The 12,519-nt window shown below is 36.7% G+C and overlaps 1 protein-coding gene across 4 annotated transcripts in view; it reads right to left on the bottom strand.

The window, feature by feature from the left end:
• adam12a (ADAM metallopeptidase domain 12a) overlaps positions 1–12,519 on the bottom strand; it is a 105,899-nt gene that overhangs the window by 39,377 nt on the left and 54,003 nt on the right. For 3 of the 4 annotated variants that reach the window (XM_032573932.1, XM_032573933.1, XM_032573934.1), the window contains exons 5-6: positions 7,628–7,704; positions 4,375–4,561 (exon numbers count right to left, since the gene is read on the bottom strand). In XM_032573932.1, the coding sequence (XP_032429823.1) occupies positions 4,375–4,561; positions 7,628–7,704 (264 nt within the window). Of the gene's footprint in view, positions 1–4,374; positions 4,562–5,671; positions 5,708–7,627; positions 7,705–12,519 lie in introns of those variants that run through there. The other variant, XM_032573935.1, reaches the window with a different exon arrangement.

Here is a 12,519-nt window from a genome sequence, read left to right as displayed (position 1 = left end):
CAGAATTCAAGCTGTACAATAAACAATAGAAAAATCCCCAATGTTGATATAATATTGGGAAAGAAGATGATCTATTAACTCATACTTAGAAAATTAGACCATATCTCACACTGACATCAATGTATGCTTAATAAAATAACAGCTAAAGTAAAACTCCCCTTTAAATCATATTTTTTTTTATCTGTATCAGAAATATAATGCCTTACCCTTAAATTTTTGTCACATTTTGGTGTGACAAACCATAAACTAAACATATTTTTCATTAAAAAGGAGTGCATATTATTATACAGTATTCGGCCCTCTTTACTCTGAAACCCCTAACCAAGCTCTAGTAAACCGAACCACCTTTAAAAATCCCATGGAGTCCCTCTGTGTCTGTGTAGCAGTTCTATGAAGACCTAAGAGGCTTGTTGGTGAACAAATAGCATCATGGACACCAAAGAACACAACAGACAGGTCAGGGATGAAGGTGTGAAGCAATATGCCAAGTTTCAAACGTTTCACAGAGCACACTGCTTAGTGATTCGTTTAAAACTAGTTGAAACCTAGAAAGACTTGACTAAACACCGAAACTACCAGCCCATGGTAGCATTAATGAGAGAAGCAACTATGGGGTCCAAGATAACTCTGAAGGAGCTGCAGAGATCCACATCCCAGCTGGGGGCACCTCAAGAACAAGAACAACTCTGCCCCATTACATTAGTTCCATATTTAACATATTCCATATTTAGTCATCCCCAACAGACTGGCTGGTAAGCTCCACAACCTCCCTCTGCCACTGGATCCTGGATTTCCTATCAGGCAGATACCAGACTGTGATAATAGGTACCAGATCATCAGACACAAAAACAGTCTGGGATCCCCCAAAGCTGTGTACTGAGTCCTCTTCTTTTCCTACTCTTCACCTATGAGTCATCCCCACCCAGGTCAACATCAATGTCATGCAGATGCCACAGCCATCATCAGGGTAATTACTGATGGACAGTAGGCAGCGAACAAGAATGTGGTGGCTCGATTCTCTTCCCGGTTCCTTTGAAAATGTTCTCTCTCTAAATGCAGAAAAAATGAAAAAGATGATAATCGATTCAAGAAAAAGCAGGACCCGGTACATTCCTCTAAGCATTTTGGGGAGCTAGTTGGAGTAGGGGAAAACCTTCAAATCCTGCTGCACTTACATCAGTGACGATCTCACCTGGTCCCACAACACAGCATATCACCGGGAAGGCTCAACAAAGACTTCTCTTCTTGAGGAAACTGAGGAAATTTGGACTGTCGTCCAAACTCCTCACAAAAAATTTTACAGGTCTACAGTGGAGAGCATCCTGGCAAATTCTGTCATAGTGTGGCTTGGGAACAGCTCTATTCAGGACAGGAAAGGTCTCCAGCGTGTCATTAAACATGTACAATCCATCTGTGGAACTTTTCTCCCCTCACTGCAGGACATCTACATCACCAGGGTCATAAAGAGAGCTAACTAAAAACATCATCAGAGACCAAACCCACCCACAGCACTCCTTGTTCTCAATCCTGCCTTCTGGTAGACATTACAGAAGTGTGAAAGGAAGAACTAAGACTGAAAAAAAACCCAGTTTTTAACCCCAGGCTATCAAGCTTTTAAACTTAATGTGATTTAAGCTTTTTGTAGTTTTTAATGTTTTTATTTTTTATTTATGTGACATTTTAAACGGTTGAATGGAGCTCGTATAAATTTTATTGCCCAGTTTCTTCTTTGCATATGACAAAAAGTTACTTTCATTTCTATTTCTTATAAAGTTTGCCACAAGTCATGTGTGGGAGACAGCAAACGGTGGTATCATCTAACCAGGTGTTGATGGATGGAGCTAAATACAGGCCAATCCTAAAAAATAATAATAATAATTTAGAGACTGAAAAGACTTGAGAGTAATGAATATTAGGTTCCCTTTTCATCAGGCCAACGGTACTAAACATATTTTTAGGGTTCATATCTAATGGTTTGCATTCCCATAGAAGAATAAAATTGTACTTGTACATGTCCAGATGAAATTGCAGCAAAGGGCAATTATACAAAGCATTGACAAACACAAGCTGCACTTTTCAGATTTTATTAGCAAAAATATAGACAAAAAAGTATCTTTTACAATTATGTGCAACTTTGTGTTGGTGTACCACAAAAACAATCCAAAGAAATGCACAGAAATTTGCTGATGCAATGTGACAAAATGTGCAATGGTTAAATGAGTCGTATCACACTGCCAAAGAATTGTATGCCTGCTTGACCTCCCCAGAAGTCCTTGAGCATTTGTTTAATCTCTAACATCTCTTGTAGCTGTTTGTAATGATCTAATAAACCTGGGATGTTTCACCACATTCACTTTTCTTTAAAACTAAGATAAGGAATCAGTGGCTCTGCATTTTTCACTTATCGGGATTCATCATTCCCAAAGACACATTCCCTCTGAGGTCAGAGATTTCATAGGGCCATCGCCACTATGATTTATAACCATGTTTACAGGGGTCGTGTATGGTTGAGTGCAAATTAGGTGAGATATGTATATAAATATATATACATATTTTAAGTGACCAGTCTTGTTGGAGCCTTTGGTCTAGTCTCATTTTAAGAACAAATTGTGCCGTTTACAGCAATACTCCATGCATTCTACAATACCAATGGATGCATTAGATAGAAAGAGTAACTATTAATAATTCAGCTAGTAGCCTTTAAAACATAAAGCAGCCCACTTACCTATATGTACATTACAAAAAATAATTTTTCGAAGGGCTTAGAAGGTGATGAAATTCAAATATGGTAAAGTCTGAAAAGCCTAATGTGATCCTGTGTAGGAAAAACTAAGAAACTGTGCTTAGCACACGTTGGCTAAGCAAATAAAATGGGATATAAAAGCCTTGTTTTCATAGTGTTAAAGCTCTTACTGAGCAATGCAGTGCAGTACAATAATTTGTAAAAATGGTAGATAGTGTCAATATGGCTGCAAGCAACAAAAAGGACCTAGCACTTCAGAGGACAATTTCCACTGTGGCAACTTGATTGGATCCTGTTAAAAGCATGACTACAAGCACTGGGAGGAATAAGGTTTTTTCTTTTAAACATAAACTTTAAGGCAGGGGTGTCAAACTCCAGTCCTCAAGGACTGGTGTCCTGCAACTTTTCGATGTGCCTCTGCTGCACCACCCCTGAATAGAATAATTAGGTCATTAGCAAGGCTCTAGAGAACTTACCTACACAAGGAGGAGGTGATTAAGCCATTTCATTCCAGTGTTTATACTTGTGGCACATCTAAAAACCGCAGGACGCCGGCCCTTGAGGACTGGAGTTTGACACCTGTGCTTTAAGGGGTTCAGGCTAATTTACTTTGGAAACAAAATGAAAACCCTGTTCATCAATGAACAGCATTAAAATACAAATAATATTAAAACCACATATCAGACTGTTGTAAGGCTTCACCTACAATTCATATGAGGGAATCCTACTTAAAACTGATGGTTTTAGAAATGTACAGTAAACATGGCAACAATTGCGTCAGTTTGGTTGAAAACCTACTTGCATTATTCCACCTTAAAAATATTTAAGAGATTTACTCTAAACAGTATCCTGCCAGTTTCAGTGACAAAAGAAAGAAAATTAAAAACACACAGTTGCCCCATTAGAAGATTCCATATGGCTAAGAGAAATATTTTATAACAGTTTCCTGAAATAAATGTCTCTTCGTTTAACGTTTAAAGGACAATTTTTCAGTTATAAACATGATCATTGTGGATGTTTGTGTTTTTTAACTGAATTAAGGGGAAAGGGGATAGGTTGAATGTGTTTGTTGTGTTGACCTGCTATCAGAGAACAGAACCAAGGTTTTTAAAACATGGTCTTTTAAACTGAAAACTCTCAGTCCATTTTAAGATCTGCTTCTAAAACTTCATCATTTGAATAGAGATATAATGCATTTAGCAGAACATCTGCACACAGTTACGTTTACTTATACAAATGACAGCCAGCAAATTGCATTGGGTTCCAAAGGACTCCTAAGAAGAACTTACGAATGTAAGCGAGTAATAAAATAAAATTCTGAAAAATGATTTTTGAAGTTGCAGTTGTTTTAGTTTGACAGATATTGGATTTGTAACTGGATTCACTACTAACTAAATGTTCTACTTTATGCTACCTTAATCTGAGATGACTGACTTCTCTCTGTTACAGGTGAGATTCTGATTGCTGACGACAGCTCCAGAACTAAAAAGCAAAATATCATTTTAATGGGTACATGTTTCTGGTGCCAACCAGAAATTAGAAAGCTTCACTCAGAACCACATCTGTCCCACACTCTGACATCATTCTACTCTGTATTGTAGTTTATAAGGAAAGGAAAAAAATGTCCTTACTCTTGTGCTGAATGCCTTGAATGGACTGCTGTCTGTATGCAGAACCGGGTGGGAAACGTTAAAACCATGACCACAGGTGCCAGGAACAAAGCTTAGGTGTTCTGCTGAGTAGATCCAGTGAATCCCGTCAGAGCAGTTAGCACATGGTTCCAGCATGTAGGATCTGCCTCCAAGATATATGAAGCCTCTGCAAAAAACGAAGATAAAAATAGTTGGGATAGTAATATTTCACAGAAAGCATTTAAACTGAAGATGAAGTAGCTTTATGGTTCAAAGTTAAAATCCTGGTAAAAGACAATAATTACTCATTAGAACGACTTCGTGTTCAATTCCTTACTACAATCCATTTTTTGCGAATATATTTTCTTTTATCAGCTCTACTAGATCAGTGAAAAGACCCAAGGCGGCACTTTTTGTCATTTTTTATGAGTTCTTTAATCTCATGCTCTGGGACTAACATAAAGATAGAAACTTTAGAAACAATAGAAAGAAAATTCTCTTAACCTTCGAAATATCTTTCAGTGGGCAATAAAGTAGGCTTGGCTTCTTAAGAAATTGACTTGGTTCAGTTCCTCATTTTAACTTCCTATTATCTGGGATTTCCAGTCTCATGTAAACTGCAGCCTAGTGGCAATATTAATAAGATGGAAGGAGATTTCATTTTTAGAAAGGTTTGACCAGTACTGATGTTAGCCAGTTCCAGATTACTTTCAAGAACAATATTAAGAATACTCAAGAAAAATATTCAAAATAAATATTTCAAGCCTCTTTGGTGTCATAAGTCATTTATTTGCCAGAAAACATTTATTGATATCTTATATTAGAGCTTAGCATATTTTGCAAGAAAGCACTGATAAAATATAAGTCTCTAGTATTTCTTGAAGGCTTTGATCTCAAAATCTGGAAATTTGTCATATAGGCAGTGGACTAGAACACAACTACTGGTTGCTATTTTTTTTTTTTTTAATTACTTTATTCATCCCAGTACACGACAGGAGCTGCGTCTGCAGGCAGCCAGCTGAGCCGGCGCCATTTTTGAAGGAGGACATGCGGCAAAGGTCGTCGGGACCGGGAGTCGAACCCGCGACGTCCGCGTCTAGGTGGGGCGTCTCCAAATGTGTGGCGTGCTAACCCCCTGCGCCACGCCCTGATGTGGGTTATATGCTTTCTTCCACAAAAGTCAGAACATAGGTCTGGAAATGACATATTTGTGTCTATATGTGTCTACTGCAGTGATACGTGTTACAGAGAGTACAGAAAGAACCAGTAATGTAGGCTATAGAACATACATGATTACCTTTACAGTGAGATGTCCGTGCGAGCATTTCCAAATCTAATATGTTCCAAGACAGACAGAGAATGAAAGTTTGAAAGATAAAAAGAACACAACTATGCTCTAGACTATTGAGCCTTCCTGTTATCAGGTGAAGTCTGTTTTTTTTTCATGCTCCTCTGCAGTCTGAATGAACCACAGACATATCTCCATTTGTTGTATGAAATACAATTTCTTTTTCCAAAATAACTTCTTGCATCTATGCATTCTCTAACTTCTTTTTAAACATAAAGACACTGAAAGGAAATTGAGCTCCTGTCACCGTAAACAGACTTGTCACTGTGACCTATTTAGGTTTATAGTGCTTTCACCGATCAAAACAAAAATCAGACATTTGAATTTCAAATCAGTCAATACCTGGTCAAAGCCAGTTAAGGTTACAAACCTTTGTTTCTCAGGCCTTCTTTCAGGAGGTTTTGTTTATCATCTCTCTTTTAACAGTTCACAATCATCTTCTTTGTCTTTCTTTCTTTGAGTGCAACAAGCATATAAAACAAGAACAATGGCAAATTAAACTTGATGTGGTTGTGGTCATGATTACTGAGAAATGGATGTGAAAGAAATCATTACTATGTGGTGGAAAAACAATAATTAGTCTGGAACTTGATTATACTGCCTTTGATGTGTAGCATATATAGTGGCATTATGTGTTTAAAATGATAGAGCTAGTTTTTTTTTCTTATAAGTATTTCTCATCACAGAGTTTTTGCAAATTAAAGTAATTTGAACCTTGCACAATGTATAAGAACTAAATGAACTTATACCCTCCCAGAAGTCTAACAGCTGCCAACTCTATACTAGGAACGCATTTGTGTCTGTGAGCAGGACAAGTTATGTGTAGTTCTGTTTTTAAAACCGTTTTGTTGGTCCATCACTGAGCGGGTTTCATATAAACTAAAATAAATAAATATTAGATCAAGAGCAATTCATCTGAACTCTGCTAAATCACTCTGCAGAGGGTTTGAACTTTTGGGCTGATTTATGAAAACCTTCCGGATGCGTTCCAACAATATCGCAGCAATCATTTCAGCAGTTTGACATCTGCAAACAAAGAGTTTCCAAACCTGAAATGTTTCACATGTTTAAAACCTCGCAGTCATTTTTGTAACTACATAAGCACTCTCATCTCCACTGAGTTTATTGAGAAAAAATACTCTTATTCCTGAAAGATTATCTGTGGCAATTTGGATGTAAGACACATTATTTTTGTGGTTAAAATGTCACTAAAGGTCTAAGCAGAGCATATGAAATATTGAAATATTGCAAAACTATGCATGTAAATAGTGTGAGCTACTGAAAGAACAAGGATCTATAAAATAACAAGAAGGCTTTATTTAGCCAGGAAGGTCCTATTGAGATACAACTTTACTTGATCCAGGCAGCCTTCAACAAGATGGGGTCAAATACTGAAACACTTTCACGTAAAAACGTAAAATGTGCCAGCTAAACACATTTTTGCTAAAATAAATACAGCAAATACAAGTTCCTTTCAGAAGTGTTTTTAAGAATGTTTGAAATACAAAGGCAGAAAAGTGTCTGAGGGCTTATGATATGTTGAAGGTTAATCTGAAGACGTTGATAGGCATGCAATGCAATAACCTCTAGTAACCTTCACCAACATTTTTTAATTTCAATGGGAGTCATAGATATTAGTGTTTCATTGAAGTGTATCAGAATATATGGGGATAAAAACATACACAATGAATACAATGCGGCAGACTTCAAATATTGAACACCATACAGTGTTTTTCATCAGCTCGACAGTTAGCCACCGTGTGTCGGTCTTTCACATAAAGTACCAATAAACTACATCAAAGTTTGAAGTTGTAAACTTTAATTACACAACTGCATGTAACTAAATGTGGAGTATTGTGTGGCTGAAGCAACACTGACTACAATAATATTAAAAGACAAATTTACCTAATCCCAGCACAAGTACTGAGACTGACATCTGACTCCATGTGGCCCTCCACCTTTCCATGGTAGTAGCAGTTTGCCTATGGAAACATAAATAAAAGAAAAAATTAAATGTTAAAATAGTTTCTTTACACCAGAATAGCAGGAATGAACCAAAACATGAGGTCAGGTTTCTACAAAGCTCCAGCCATAGCTAAGCATTTTTGAAGTATTTTTCTATTAAACAGATGGCAATAATACTCAGCTCTTATGCAAGTCTGAGTTTCACATTTCCTTTCATAAATTTTGCCGTCTGCTGCATTCCCAAGTACCCACTTTCACAGACCACCTGTCAAGTGGAAAGAAAGAACGTAAAGAAACTGAATTAAGTCCATGTTTATTGACGAAGGCCTGGCAGAAAATGGGTGGGACAGAAGTGTCTGGTTTAGAGTAAAAACAAGCCCCTGGCTTTCTCCATCACTTAGGCAGCCCTTACTCAGGTGAGGTCTGACCGACAGCACCTCCACACCTCTGCTTGGCTAAAAACGGAAATGTGCGTTTTCCAGCCCACTTAGAGTCCCTCTAAATATAGAGGGGAGGCAGTAAATTTTAACGTCTGCCCTCCTTTATGGGTCTTCATCTCCAGAGGCAGCTGGTTTAACATGCTCACTGTCAAGAGGTTTCTAGTATTGAAATCAAGCTCATCCTGATTTTTGCATCATTATGAGACTTCATAGTAATTTTGAAATGAGTGTTTTCTCACACGAGTTAATTAAAACCACCTTACTAAATGGTGTTTTTAGTCTCATCACAGATGTCTTTGAAAATGCATAAAATGTCTTAATTTGTCTTTTATTGGTGAAAACCCCTGATTACTGTATTCAAGCTACATTCAGGAATATCTTGTTATGCAAATGGCATGGAATAAGACGAAGTAACAAAAATCCAGGGAAACACATGTACAAACAGGAAAGGTTTATTAGGGCATGGGCCAGTCTGAGATTCCTTACAGCTTAATGAAAGTGAGTAATATTATGACAGTTCTACAACATTGCTATCCATAAAGGGAAATTTCAAACAAAAGTTTTTTTTTTGCATCAAGTCTTATTTAAATAAACACATTATTTTGATTCTGATGTGAACTTGTTACCATTTTAAAGTGGTTATTGCACGCTAATATTGCCTTTTCTTTCTGTTCTTCAGAAACCATTAATGTCTTCTGTAAAAAATTATCATACATGTCTTTTGAAAATAAAGATCTTTGAACATTAAAATACTTTCTAGAAGACTAAATGCAAACTTTATTTATTTATTTTAGCCCAAACAGACTTGCTTCTGCAAATTGAAATGAGGTCTATTGCTTAGTGAGAGAAGCCAATAGCTGGACATCAATGTTAGGACTGGTGGCTCTGTGCTAAAGGTGTCTGGAAATATTTCCAGACACATAAAACACAATTAGCTTAGTAGATCTTTCTTAGAAAAATAAGGAAAGTATGTAATCCATCTTTCAGCCTGCTGACCAGCAGTGTACAGCAGCAAGTTGTCAAGCGAGAGTTCCGCTTAACTCTGTGGTCTATATAGCCTGAGTAAATGCCAACCTCAGACGCTTTCTCCAGCATCTCTTCAAATGGATTTTAAACCAAAGGAACAGTTCGACATGGCATTTTGGTGATTCTAATACACCCACATATCTGTCTCCAAACAGATAGATAGCATCTGAACTGTTACCATGTCCTAAATTCAGAGAAAACAAACAAAAGAAAGTGATCCTTTGCTGGCAATGTGAGGCCCCAGGAGATTCTACCTCTTTCTTTCTCCAGACTTCATCTCTGAGCCACACCCTCTTAAAAATATAAAATCTGCAACATAAAATACAATGCTGGAAAATGCAGCGTTTTGCTTTTGAGTCTATTGCTGCGTGTTGAGAAAAACAAAAAACAGATGTATATGTTATGAAACATCTCACACCGGCTACACCTTCAAGTATGAAGTCAACAACAATTACTCCCCATAAAAACAGCGGTCCAGTTTTGAGAGATTGTGGTATAGCAGAGGAAAAGGCGGTAATATCTGGAAGGTGTTTGAGGGAGTTTAGCTCAGTGATGACTTCTTGGCATGAAGTAGTTCTGCAGCCTAGAGCTATAAGGCCTCTGCAGTGTTCTCCAAACAGGAATAGCAATAGAACTGATGAAAGAGGTGTGCTTCATCCTTGAGATTGTTGTTTGCTCTTGGGAGGCAGTGTCTTTAAGAGAGGTTTTCCATTTCAGTTTGGTTTGACTCCAAAGATTTTCCGGGATGTTTTTAATTACTCTCTGGATATTTCTCTCTCTATGTGCTTCTTTTGAGTTTGAATACAATGCCAGAATATTATATAGCACTTGGAACAGCGTGGTAGTTAAAGGCACTGTTTCTGTTATGTGTCCCTAAAAGGCAGAGCCATCGTTGCTCATGGTACAAGGGAGTTTGCCAAGCCTATGAGGTGCACATGTCTTGGATATCATTCCATCCAATAAAGTACTGGTAGGGTATACATTTTTATGTGAAAATTACGTTTTATAAAGTGAGATCAACAATATGATGTCACAACTAGATAATAGGGGTATAATGATCGACCTAGTTTAAAAGTCTAGAAGATAACATTACGTCAGATTTTTGTCAATGTTTTGGGGAAAAATAAAAATCCCCATTTTTATCTTTTCCTCAGTTGTGGTAAAAGTTTTACAAATCCCACAGCATGTTTAATGGAATAAATCCTCTTAATAACAGAGCAAAACATTGCAAATGTTTCAAATTGTGTTATGGACAATCTCTGTTCAGTGTGGCATTACCCACATCTGTGTAAATATTTGGCGTCGAACTAGAGGAGACTCATCCAAAACAGCCACGCAGCCCTTCAGGTTTAGGGTAATAGGAAATTCAGAGGCAGATGTCAGCTTTATTATTAGCAGCTAACAGGTACCCAGTCATGCTATTCTATCAGTGCTTAAAGTCAATCTTTATTCTTTCTGTAAAATTGTCAGTGTTTTTTTTTTTTTTTTTTTTTTTCTTATCTTAACCAGGTACCCAACTTGTTGACCCACAAATGTTATAAAAGTAATGGAGTCTTCTTCAATACTTTTTTTGGAGGGTGCCGTCGGTCAGCTGGACCAGCCATCTCTTTATTGGCCAACTCTGTCAAACAACAAAACCCAAGAACTGCTTCCTCTCTTAATTCTAAATTAAGAACCACAAACATGGATACAAAGGAGTTTTAAACTTAGGGTGTTTAGCTTCATATGTGGGGATCATTATACTTGATCTCATTTCACCGGATTAAGCCAGATGGTGACAGCATCAGCATAGTGAGACAGACTTCACTGTGATGAGCTGTATCGAAGTGTTTATAATCATTAACATGAATTTCATTCACACTCAAATAATCTAATAGGTCTATTAGGTGGGCGTAATGTACCATTCAAGGGTTTTTCAACCACCCTCGAAAGTTAGAAAAGCAGATGACAAAACAACACATACTGTGAATTCGGATGGGTACCGTTTACCGTGCTCTTTTGCAAATCCATACATTTGCAATTTTGGTTCCTTTGCCCAACACTTTTATGTGGACAAAAACTAGTCCGTCAGCCATCTGTACTTTCTTGCATCTTTTCCTACATATATTCAGGTCTCTTTGTACAAGTTTGACTGTCTATAACATCAACAAAAATGTAATCAAAGTCTACAGTATGGAAGCATGATTAGCTATTTGCAATGGAATCTACCAGTGGGAGGTCTTTCATAGTTATTTTTGTTTCATCAGTGATCTTTATATTTGTCATACCAGTTGATTGACCAAATAGAACCACAAAAAATTACTTTAGTATAAAATCTTCAGGAAAAATTTAAACAAAACTTTTAAAAAGTCAAATTTTAGCATTTTTAAAAATCTGGATTATTTTTCAAAAATACCTTAAATACCCAATTGAACATTTTCTGATGCAGTTCTACAAAGCAAAAGATTAATGCTCACAGAAAGACATCCCTGGTGTATCAGCTATTATTTTTCTAAATAAAAAAAAATCTGTTCATTAAGTGGCACTTAAAACTAAAATTTTTGAAGATGCATTTATATATAATTGCTGTACAATGTTTTATGTCCAGATTTTTGTTTTCTGAAATGAAAATAGACCTTAGTGAAGTTAAAATTGTGCAAGTTCTAGCTAAGCAGAATGTGCATATGAATATCTTTCAAATTTGCTTTAAAACTGGGATGGAAAACTAGTCAATTCTGTTGTTTTGCAAATAATCTAAGTTAAGGCCCGACCTCAAATTAACTGACATTTCCATGAATTTATGCAGCCAATGATAAGAAATGATGTCTGCATGTTGGTGTGGCTCCCTGGAGGTGAAACACAATGGAGTTTAGTAGGCGTATGTTAACTGAACACAGTCAAACACGTGTCTTCAATTTCAGTATCTCAGTCATTCCTTTGAGTTATTGTAAACTTTAAAAAACTATCTTGTTTTATATTACAGTGCATTTTCAAGGCACTGTACTTGAACTTTTGCACATTTTCTCACATAACTAGGCATGTTACCTCTGAAGGCACATGGTTGTACTAGAATTTATATTAGAATAAATGAAACTGACTACATGCAACCCAAAATATTTTGTGCTGCTTTGTGTTCATCTGCAACAGTGTCAATAAAATCCCTTACCTTTGTGAACTTAGGATCACAAAACGTAAGAAGTCTAAGAGTTATGACGACGTTTTTGAAGGGGCTGTATGGGATTTGATTGTAAAGAAAAAAAAAAGGACAAATACACTGAAATTTTTCATGAACAGGACAATCTGTAAAGCTCATTGACAATCTTTTGTTCATTTGCAAACTTTTCATTAAACAAAAATCCAAAAGACAACAGATTTAGATAAATGATC

Source organism: Xiphophorus hellerii, chromosome 10, assembly GCF_003331165.1.
Source record: "Xiphophorus hellerii strain 12219 chromosome 10, Xiphophorus_hellerii-4.1, whole genome shotgun sequence".
Taxonomy (NCBI): Eukaryota; Metazoa; Chordata; class Actinopteri; order Cyprinodontiformes; family Poeciliidae; genus Xiphophorus; species Xiphophorus hellerii.
This window is presented reverse-complemented; position numbering and strand designations above follow the sequence as displayed.